The 11756-nt window shown below is 41.1% G+C and overlaps 1 protein-coding gene across 1 annotated transcript in view; it reads right to left on the bottom strand.

Moving 5' to 3' along the window:
* Eif2s3 (eukaryotic translation initiation factor 2, subunit 3 gamma, 52kDa) overlaps positions 1 to 11299 on the bottom strand; it is a 19196-nt gene extending 7897 nt beyond the window's left edge. Inside the window, exons 1-9 of the mRNA XM_013026525.1 lie at positions 11178 to 11299; positions 10572 to 10635; positions 8387 to 8514; positions 8170 to 8291; positions 6978 to 7072; positions 5298 to 5456; positions 4144 to 4278; positions 2824 to 2918; positions 1728 to 1872 (exon numbers count right to left, since the gene is read on the bottom strand). Coding sequence (XP_012881979.1) covers positions 1728 to 1872; positions 2824 to 2918; positions 4144 to 4278; positions 5298 to 5456; positions 6978 to 7072; positions 8170 to 8291; positions 8387 to 8514; positions 10572 to 10635; positions 11178 to 11246 — 1012 coding nt within the window. The 5' untranslated portion in view covers positions 11247 to 11299. The remainder of the gene's footprint in view (positions 1 to 1727; positions 1873 to 2823; positions 2919 to 4143; positions 4279 to 5297; positions 5457 to 6977; positions 7073 to 8169; positions 8292 to 8386; positions 8515 to 10571; positions 10636 to 11177) is intronic.
* Positions 11300 to 11756: the final 457 nt, after the last annotated feature.

Raw genomic sequence — 11756 nt, 5'->3', positions numbered from 1 at the left:
TCAAGGTGAGCGCTCTACTGCTTGAGCCACAGCACCACTTCTGGTTCTCTAGTGGTTTATTGGAGATGAGTCTCAAAGATGGGACTGGGAAGGTGGCTCAGTGGTAGAGCGCTTGCCTTGCATGCATGAGGCCCTGGGTTCAATTCCTCAGCACCACATAAGCAAAAAGAAAAAAAAAAGCTGGAAGTGGCACTGTGGCAAGTGGTAGAACGCTAGCCTTGAGCTGAAGAGCTGAGGGGCAGTGCCTGGGCCCAGAGTTCAGGCCCCACGACTGGACCCAAAAAAAGAGGCTCAGGAACAGCACCCAGACCTGAGGTCAAGCCTCAGGACCAGGGAAAAAACAGGAATTCTTAACCAAAATCTATCCTTTATGTTTATAAATGATTTTTCAGCTGGTGGCTCACGCCTATAATCCTGGCTACTCAAGAGGCTGAGATCTGAGGTTCAAGGTTCAAAGCCAGCCCAGGCAGCAAAGTCCTTAAGTCCATAAGACTCTTATCTCTTATTAGCCACCAGAAAAAGGGAAGTGGTGCTGTGGCTCAAATGTTAGAGCCTGACCTTGAGCTGAAGGGCTCAGGGACAGTGCCCAGGCCCAGAATTCAAGCCCCACAACCGACCAAAAAAAAAAAAAGAATGTTTTTCCAAACATATGAAACTAACTTAGAAATTACAATCAACAGCTTAAAATCCAAATGTCCTCCTATTCCATTTAATCAATAAATATGAATTCAAAATCTGAAAAAAGCCTTGGATGTGGGCTGGAAAGGTGGCTCAGTGGTAGAGCGCTTGCCTTGCATGCATGAGGCCCTGGGTTCGACTCCCCAGCACCACATAAGCAAAAAGAAAAAAAGCCGGAAGTGGCACTGTGGCTCAAATGGTAGAGCGCTAGCCTTGAGCTGAAGAGCTGAGGGGCAGCGCCCAGGCCCAGAGTTCAAACCCCATGACTGGACCCCAAAAAAAAGAAAGAAGAGAGGGGAGTGGAGGGGAACGGAGAATAAGAAGAGGGAAAAAACTTTTCTATTATATATTTTATGTGCATTACATTACTTCGTCTATTTTTTTTTTAATTTACAGGTTGCATTTGGACACTGGTGGCTCATGTCTGCAACCCTAGCTACTCAGGAGGGTAAGATGTGAACATCATGGTTCAAAGCCAGCCATAGCAGAAAAGTCGTGAAATTATTTATTTCTCATTAAACACCAAAGAAAGTCCCAAAACCAAGTTGGAAGTAGCTCTGGCTCAAGAGGTAGAGTGATAGCCTTGAGTAAAACTGCTCAGGGACCAGCACATAAAAAAGGAAAATAAAAATAAGGAGCTAGGCATTGGTGTCTCATGCCTATAATCCTAGCTACTCAAGGGGCTGAGATCTGAGGATCATGGTTCAAAGTCAGCCCAGGTAGGAAAATCCAAGACTCCTATCCCCAATTAACCACCAGAAAACCAGAAGTGGAGCTGTGGCTTAATGATAGAGCTCTAGCCTTGAGCACAAAAGCTCAGGGACAATGCCCAGGCCCTGAATTCAAGCCCTGTGACTCACCAAAAGGAAAAAAAGAAGAAATCCTGGGATAGCTCGGTGGCAGAGACTTGCCATGTACATGGTGAAGCCCAAGTTTAATCACTAGCACCCAAAAAAGAGTCTACAACATATCTTTTTTGAGTAACTCATTTCCCATGGAAAGTACCACAAATACCTTTAAACTAAAATCGTTAAGAAGGAAATCCTTACCTATAAGACCCCCTGGGGCGGCATACTGAAGATCATTATGTTCTGCAAAAAGTGATACAATTTTGGAAAAGATGGGCTTACACATGAGTTTTCCTTCACTATCTTTGGAAACAATACCAGGTCTCACTTCTATCTCCTGGCCCACCTGTAAACAAATAATTGGTAATGAGAATTACTATAAAACAACCCAATTATCTTTTACCTATGAAGAATTCCACCAGGAGGACCACAAAACTGAAAAAGTACTCCTTCCTCTATTAAAAAAAAGCTAGCTGGGAATCTATCTTAGTGGTAAGTGGCAGAGTGCTTGCCTAGCGTGCATGAAGCCCTGGGTTCGATTCCTCAGTACCATATTAACAGAAAGAGTCCAAAGTGGTGCTTGGCTCAAGTGGTAGAGTGTTAGTTAGCCTTGAGCAAAAGAAGCTCAGGGACAGTACCCAGGCCCTGAGCTCAAGCCCCAGGACTGATTAAAAAAAAAAGTCTCATGTAATTGTAACCCCTCTGTACGGTATTTTCACAATAAAAAAACTTATTAACAATTAAAAAAAATAGAAAAGTAAAAAGATCACTATATTAAATAATAAGAAATCAACTGTTGCCGGGCACTGGTGGCTCACGCCTGTAATCCTAGCTACTCAGGAGGCTGAGATCTGAGGATAGCGGTTCAAAGCCAGCCCGGGCAGGAGAGACCGTGAGACTCCTATCTCCAATAAACCACCAGAAAACCGGAAGTGGCGCTGTAGCTCAAGTGGTAGAGTGCTCGCCTTGAGCTGAAGAGCTGAGGAAAGCGCCCAGGCCCAGAGTTCAAGCCCCACGACAGACAAAAAAAAAAAAAAAAAAGAAATCAACTGTTTAAAAAACAAACCTTGAAATCAGAGTCACTCAATATTTGCCAACTACCTTACCAGGTAGACAAGCCTACATATTCTATGAGATTTAAAGGGTAGACATTCCAAAGCATAAAAGCAAATAAACCTATATTGAATACCAGACAGTGAAAAAAATCCTTATTAGACTATCCATACTGCTCCAATCCAACTCCCAATCAAGACAAGAACAAAACTCAAACCAAAATCCTGACAGAAACTCAATTTACCTTTAATACTCCTTTTAGAATACTACCACCAGCAACACCTCCCTTAAGATCATCAACTTCACAGCCAGGTTTGTTGACATCAAATGATCTAATAACTAAAAGAAAATAAAACAAAACCACTTCTGTTAAGTTTAACTTAAGAAATATTCTTTTCTGAGTTGACTTTTTAAAATAATCGAGTATTACTGTAATATTCACTATAGTCTTACATAAATATAACGGGGAAAAATGGAAACAACTTATAAGTAAGTTCATTAACAGATGGCATATTATGGCATAGCTACCCTGTGGATTATCCATACTGTCATGTAGGTGTTAAAAAACGGAATCACCTAGAAGAATGACCTTAATATATAATATACTGTTAAGGGGAAAAAATGCAGTTATAAAAATAAAAATAATTCATGGGGGCGGGAATGTGGCTTAGTGGTAGATCGCTTGCCTAGCATGGATTAAGTGATGGGTTCAATTCTTCAGTACCACATACACAGAAAAAGCCATAAGTGGCACCATGGCTCAAGTGGTAGAGTGCAAAAGCAGCTCAGGACAATGTACAGGCCTTGAGTTCAAGCCTTAGGACTGGCATAATAATAATTATATTGTTATTATTATTCATGGCAAGTGCTGCTGGCTCACACTTAAAATCCTAGCTACTCAGGAGGCTGAGATCTGAAGATAATGGCTCAAAGCCAGCCCAGGCAGGAAAATCCATGATAGTCTTCCTTCTAATTAAACACCCCTACAAAGCCAGAAGTGAGCTGTGGTTCAAATGGTAGAGTGCTAGCCTTGAGCACAAAAGTTCAAGGAAAGCATCCAGGCCCTGAGTTCAAGACGAGCACAAAACAACAACAAATAAATATAGGAGGGTAGGAGTGTACCAGTGGCCCACTGGCGAAGGTACTGTTCTAAAATAAAAACATAAACACAAGGACTGTATGGTTCAAGTGACAAAAAGTAGGGGGCCCAGGATTCAATTTCCAAGACTCAAAAGAAAAACAAAAATGCAGTGCTGAGCCTTCCTAGACAGTACAGTGACATCATTTACATGGAAATCTTTCAACATCCTAAAATGTTATAATTCCATAGAGAACGCTATTATAACATATTGCTCACACAGGTGTAAAGTAAATGAGCACACAATGATTAGGTTTCCACTTCATTCAAGACTTGTCTCTCGTCTAGCAATACAATCTCAGAGTGAATCAAGTTTGAAAAACGTATCCATTTATCACTTCTACAGAAAAAGATACTAATAAATACCCTTAAAGGAGAATCACCAATGTAGAAAAGACTAGCAAAACAACAACTTCAATCACTTACCAATAAGTCGGGGTTCTGAAGTAAAGTCTCTTGGGGGTACTGGTATTTTCTTTACTATGTACTCACAGACAACTTCAATATTGTATTTCAGCTGAGCAGAAATGGGAATAATAGGAGCGCCTTCTGCCACCGTGCCTACGTGACAAAATTCAGACATCAGAATTCAGATTTGTACATCTTGTTCCACATTACATAAAATTAAAATTACAAAAAAAGAGGAGGCCTAACATCCCACACAAATGCCAGCAAAAAGTACAAAGTGATTTTTCTATTTAGAATGAAAATGAATTTTATTCCTTTCAAGGGGAAAAAATGTTCAAATTATATTGGCATACTTAATGTAGCAAAAACAATAAACCTGATTAAAGGAATAAAACACTAACATTCTTGGGAACAAGCGCTTTACTAGTTAAAAAGATTTCTAACATGTAATTAAGCTCCTAATAAATGTCCAAGATAAAATTATAGACTCTTTGCTCATCAAAGACTGCTAGCACACATAATATTTGTTCCTTATTAATTACATGTCACACAGGATAGTCAAAGAAATAGACCAAACATAATTAGATTTTAATCAAAATGACTTATTCTCTACCACATGACAGAACTGGGTTCAGAGGAACTTAACCTTTCTAAGAAGCAAAACAAAGCTAAGAGAATCATAAGTCAACAATATGATCTTGTCTTTCTAACATGAAAAGTAATAGAAGTGACATTATCAAGATTAAAAAATATTTTTTCAGCTCATTTTACTATCACTGAGGTTTTTTGCTTTTCTTTTCCAAGGTAGGTGGTTTGTGCTGAGGATTGAATTCAGGACTGCATACATGCTATGCAAGCACTGTACAACTGAGCTATGCTCCACCCTGAGGATTTTTAATCTTATCGGTAAGTGGAACTGAAGCACTTGCCCGACAAGTAAAAGTCAAGTGCATTCCTTAGTACTACAAAAGGGGGAAAATATGTTTCAATGTATAAAATTCAGAAACACATTTCACTAGTTGTAGCAGGTTGCTTACAAGTAGTTGGTAGAGAAGTAAGGCTTCAGACATCCCAGTTTACTTTGCTTTGGATAGAATACTATATATCTGGAACAAATACCTCTTGAAGTGTTTCAGGGTAGATATTAGTGATTGGTTATTATGGCATTTTACCTTGTACAAATGCAAGAATCTGTTCATACTGTTCTTTAGCCTGACTTTCTTTAACCAAATCAATTTTATTCTGTAAGATCAAAATATGCTTCAGCTTCATGATTTCTATGGCTGCCAGATGTTCCGAAGTCTGTGGCTGAGGGCAAGATTCATTACCAGCTAGTTGACAAAAAAAATTAAAAGATGCGTAAGAACAGTTAGAAATATCCAGGCCATGCAAATTCACAGAGACAAAAAGCAGATTATTGATTGCTAGGAACTAGAACTTATTAGTGGTGATGCTTACACTGTACAAAACTACAAACACACTTAATGCCACTGAATCCAATATTGTAAATAGCTTAAATGTAAGTTTTATGGTATGTATATATCTTAACTTTCACCATCACCAAAAAAAGGTACTACCATCTGGTAAAGGAAACTTCAGTAGCCCTACTAAGGCAAAAGTCCTGCATATCATTGCCAAATTTCTATCTTTTAGCCCTGTTCCATTCTGTTCCTCCAACCACTACCACCTCCCGCTCCACGTCCTAAGCAAGAAACTTGCAGCCAAGGCAGGAATTTTGGCTTTGTCTGCCTTGAGCTTTTCTTCAGGCATAAGGGATAGCCCCATGGCTCTGTCTAGTCTTAGAGATATTCTGGCCCAGTCAAGCTCCTGAGGGGCAGAGGATACCCCTTTTGAATGGAAGAACCCTAACTGAGAAGATAACAATGTGTTACAAAGAAACAAGTAGCACATTAACAATCATCCCTTCTCCAGTTGTGATGCTGATATATCCTACATCTCCTTGAAATCTTGTCTGTGTGCGCACGCACACGCACACACACATTGGCGCCACAGTTTGAACTCAGGGCCCTCCAGCTGGCATGGCTGCTGCTCTACCACTTAAATCATGCTTCCACTCTGGCCTTTTTTTTTTTTTTTTGGTCATCGATTCTCCAACTCGAACTCTGGGCCTGAGCCCTGTCCCTGAGCTTCTTTTGCTCAAGGTGGGCACTCTACCACTTGAACTACAGTGACACTTCCAGCTTTTGTGAGTAGTTTATTGGAGATAAGAGTCTCACGGAGTCTGCCCTTGGCTGGCTTCAAACCACAATCCTCAGAACTCAGCCTCCTGAGTAGTTAGGATTATAGGCGTGAGGTTCACTCTGGCCTTTTACTGCTAATTTTATCAATGGAGTCTCTGCCTTGGTTGGATTAGAACCTTGATCTTTAGATCTTAGCTTCTGGAGTAGTAAGATTAAAGGTTTGAGCCACCAGTGCCCAGGCTTCTTGTAAGCTCAAAAGAATTATATCTTCAGCCATTATTAAGAATGAGATTTGCATCTAAATCAAACAATTGTACAACTATAAGCAGACTGCAGAGGGGCAAAACCCTGACAACACATATGCATTTATTTTCACACAAAAGTAAACACCTCATGTGCCTTAGATGAAGAAAATGTAGTACTAACTTTGTTCTTTGGATACTGTCCTAGGAATTCTCGGAAACTATCAGCTCCAGTGTTTTGTGTGTGGTAGCTTACAAGAAGAAATGTCATCATCCTGGATGGCAATTTAGCTCTTATTCCTGTACCCTAAGGTAATGGATAAAACCTCAAAAGGCTTTAGTTCCCCTTTATAAACTCCACTTGCACTTGTTCCACACTGATTTTTCAAAACCATTTTGATGCTTTTACCTATTAACAGAAGAGCTGCATCCATCACTGCTGCACCGTTCAGCATAGTGGCCATCAAAATATCATGGCCTGGACAGTCAACAAAGGAGACATGTCTAACAACGGAGAAATATCAACTTTAATTTCTTAAATTACATAGGAAATTACTTCTGAAAATGGTCATACAACTCAAGTGTTTATAGACTTTAAAAGGATGATTATTATTAGCTAGTTGAAAATAAAATCACTACAGATTACAAAGCAAAGGCAAGTAGCTATATATAAAAATCTGAAAAGCCCACAATCCAATCTATGAATACATATGGTACAGGATGGTAGAGTATATGCACAGAATTTTTGAAAGCTACAATCTAATGATATAAAGAAACTATATTAACAGAATGAGAAGTCATTTGAGACAATTTATAGCAAATACCTCAACTACCTTGAAATGTACCTGGAATTGTATATTTGAAATGTGAGGACATTATTTTCATAAAGCTATGGTACTTAAACTTTTTTTTTTGTCAGTCATGGGGCTTGAACTCTGGGCCTGGACGTTGGCCCTCAGCTCTTCAGTTCAAGGCTAGCACTCTACCACTTGAGCCACGGCTCCATTTCCAGTTCTCTGGTAGTTACTTGGAGGTAAGAGTCTCACAGACTTTCTGGGCCAGGCTGCCTTTGAATCTCAAGCCTCAGATCTCAACCTCCTGATTAGCTAGGATTACAGGCATGAGCCACCAGCTCCTGGCAGAATTACTTAGTAATTAGAGACAACAGTCTCTACTTTTCTGCCCAGGCTAGATTCAAACTGAACCTCAGATCTCAGCCGCCTGATTTTTTTTTTTTTGTTGGTTGTGGGGCCTGAACTCTGGGCCCGGGCACTGTCCCTCAGCTCTTCAGCTCAACACTACTGTTCTACCATTTGAGCTACAGCACTACTTCCGTTTTTTTCCTGCTTATGTGGGGGCTGAGGAATCGAACCCAGGACCTCATGCATGCAAGGCAAGCACTCTACCACTGAGGCACCTTCCCAGCCCTCTTATAAGTATTTTAATTTTAAAAGAAATGACTTCTTGATTATAATTTCAGGCAATAAAATCCAAACAGGAAAACTATTCAGCAATCAAGATTAATGCTCAATATCTTGAGTAGTACAAAGCTAGGACAATAAAGTATAAATTATTTTTAGCCCCCTCACCCCCCAAATCACCTGACTAATTTGAAGTTCCCTTTAGTCCCTGGAATGTCCGTAGGAAACTCATCAGGTGTACCACTTCCACATGACTTGTAACATTCTGGCCGAGGACAACTTGGGTCATCAAGTTTATAAATCTAAAAGTTTCAATAAGAAGAGAAAAAGAAGGCTTAGATTTGTTATCTGCACAACCTAAGTTATATAGCTACAAGTTGCAGAGGAGACAGCTCACCTTAGCATTAGCATATCCAAGCTTGATTGTAATGTTTCTTTCTAGTTCATTTTTGAACCTGACTGTGTGAACACCAGAAATGGCTTTTACAACTGTGGACTTCCCATGAGCTACATGACCAATTGTACCTATAAAAAAAGTACCCAAAAATTAACTCATGTGTATTTAATTGCATCAAATAGTTTGCAAATAGTGTTAAGAATAGAAAAAAACCGTATCTCACTTAAATATCAATTTAAAACCAGCAAAGACTTCCTTCCACATTATTGCTTACTAAAAACTTGTTCTATTATAGGACTGGATTTTCCTTCCTTCTTTCATTTTTCCCTCAATTCCTTCCTTTGCAGCCAGTTTTGACCATGAGATACTCCTGTCTCAGTCTCCAGAGTGCTAGGCTTTAGGCATGTTCCACAATGCCCTCTTGAAGCACTTTCTATGTGATAATGTATTTTAAAAACCACATTCATCAAGTCGATGGCACATGCCTCCAATACCAGCTATCTAGGAGACCAAAGCAGAAGGATCACAATTTTGAGACAAGCCTGGACAACAGGAGACGCTATCTTAAAATAGAAGTTTATTTTAAAGGGCTGAGCATGAAGCTCAGTGATAGAGCACTCACCTAGCATGTATCATGCCCTGGTTTCAATCCCTAGTACTAGTACTATCTGTTTCTCTCAAAACAAAACACAGGGCTGGGAAGGTGGCTCAGTGGTAGAGCGCTTGCCTTGCATGCATGAGGCCCTGGGTTCCATTCCTCAGCACCACATAAGCAGAAAATAAAAAAGGCGGAAGTGGTGCTATGGCTCAAGTGGTAGAGCACTAGCCTTAAGCTGAAGAGCTGAGGGACAGCGCCCAGGCCGAGTTCAGGCGCCACGACCAGACTCAAAAACAAAACAAAACACACAAAAACAACCACCTCAGCATAAGAAAAGCTATTTGTCTTGGTACTTAATGGTATTTTTTGCTTTTCGTGGTACTGGGGTTTGTACTCAGGGTCCTGGCTCACTCCGCTTGCTTGCTTGCTTCGCTGATGTGCTACCACTTGAGCAATGCCTTCAGCACTACTTTTTGCTGGTTATTTTTGGAGGTGACACTCCATGAATTTTTCTGCCTGAGCTGACTTTGAACTGCAACTCTCAGCCTCCTGAGGAGATAGGATTAGGATTACTGGCATGAGTCACCAGTGCCTGCTGACTTGTTTATTTTAATCACAAGATTGCCCCCATTTAACTTATTGGTAAAGTGCTGGTCCTGGGGCTTGAACTCAGGGTCTGGGTGCTATCTCTGAGCTTTCTTTGCTCAAGCCTAGCAACATTACCAGTTGAGCCATAGCTCCATTTCTGACTTCCCACATTTAAGTTGAATAAAAAATACTAACAATCTTACACGCTAAGAAACATTTTAGTCTACCTAGAGTGAAATAAATGGGTATAAGCCCTGACATAAAAAAAAGGACTTCATGGAAAGAAAACCTAAATTTGATTACAGTAATGCTGACTTTAAATGACACCACATGACTTATACGTTTCTCATACGCTTAGAGTCTCACTTTTAACTAGTTTGTTCTGTTTGTACAAACTCTCAAAATGTCCAAATTTTACCAACAGTTACTTTAACTTGACAAATCTAAAGTTCCCTTTGGTCTCTGGAATGTCTGTAGGAAACTCAGCAATTAACACAACTTCTCAAAAGTTCTGGTACCAATTAAGACAAAAACACACACCTCCTTAATCATAGGTTATATCTCAAATAAAACTTTCATAAACGCTGCCCTTGAAACCCAGTATAGCAAGAAGAGCTGCATTTTCACCTCTTCCTTAAACTTCTGCTATAGATTATTACACACTGCTGCATGCTATTAAACTTTACATATATATTTTTTCTCATGTAGTCTGTAAATTGGACATAGGTCATACTTGTCTTTCCACCCCAAATATAGCAGATATTTTGCTCACAAGAGCTCACTAGCTATCTTTTTTTTTTTCTTCTGGAGACAAACTCACTAATGATTAGGCTGGTCTAGAACTTTAATCAAGCTTAATCCTCCTACCTCAGTCTCCCTAGCAGCTCAGACTACAGGCACACAGTATCACTGATAACCTTCAACACTTGCTCAGGCAGTTACATAAAAGGATAGATTGAAAATTACACATAAATCAGGTCTGTGGTACTCTTATCTTACCTATATTAATTGTGGCTTGTCTGCTGATAACTTCATGCGAAAGTGGTGTTAATTTTGTAACATCCTGCAATGAAAAAAAAGGACATTTAAAACATCTTGCAAGAGAAAAATTACAACTTTTCCCGATTACCTTTGTTACGAACTGTTAAACTGTCATCTGTATAGATTTCTCTACTTCTCGGCGCTTTTCCTGTGTCCAAAAAAAAAAAAATAGTTCTAATGGCTGGGAACCTCAATAAGCCCTTCTTCGTTACACAAGACACCTGTACTCACTAACGGGGTGTCTGGAGCCTTAGCAAGTCTATAAAGTATAGAGACTCCATTGTCACACCTTCGAAGGTTGGAACTTTTAATAACCAACCAGGACTGCGGCGAATCCCTCAGGAGCTTTAAGGTCCCACCATCGCACATGCTCACGCCCGGCTCGCGGACTGGCCCAGGCGCAGCCGCTGTGGAAGCGCCGCTTCGGGCGCCTGGCTTTGGGGTGCCCCACGCTACTGCACGCTGCCGGCCGCCCTGTTCCTGCTTCGTCCCAAGGCCTTCCTGGGAGGAGAGTCCATCCTCCCTCCCCAGCTCACTCAGCATCCCCTCAAAGCCAAACCTCACCAAGGTGGCGAGATCCTGGCGAGAAAGGTGCGGCTGCCCCAGAGTCACTCCGGCCTCGCCACCCGCCATCTTGCCCAGAGAGGAAGGAAGTTGCTGTGGGTGCCGCCTTGACAGTACGTAGGCCCCTTGGCCAGGGCGTGGAAGTGGAGGCGGGGAAAGTCGACTAGGCCATGGGTCGAGAAACAGGCATTCTAGGGACAGAAGCGCTTCATGCACTGGGTTTATTCCTGTTTGAATTTGCAGAAGGCCTACGATCGGGCTACTATTCTTTTAAAGACAGAGAGGATACACACTTTTGGGATTTATTCGCTGCAGACATGGTAGATATTTGGACAGGCCACGCTGAGGGCAGCCCCAGAGAAGGACCCCAGCGAGGCGGGTAATACCGTGCGACTGGCGCGCTGGCAAGTGTTAAGTCATTTCCGTTTCCTGTCTGGTTCATTGAAAGTGGCCCTGAGCCTGGGAGTCTGAACCAGGCTGGGAGATCAGAATGGCGAAATGTCCCTTTTTAAAATAGATTTTTACACATTCCTGTTATTTAATAAGTCAGGATCGTCTCGGCGGCGTCTCCCGTCTGGG

The sequence above is a fragment of the Dipodomys ordii genome, unplaced genomic scaffold (genome assembly GCF_000151885.1).
Source record: "Dipodomys ordii isolate 6190 unplaced genomic scaffold, Dord_2.0 Scaffold94, whole genome shotgun sequence".
NCBI classification, from domain to species: domain Eukaryota; kingdom Metazoa; phylum Chordata; class Mammalia; order Rodentia; family Heteromyidae; genus Dipodomys; species Dipodomys ordii.
Note: the sequence above shows the minus strand (reverse complement) of the source record. Positions and strands in the feature narration are given on the sequence as shown.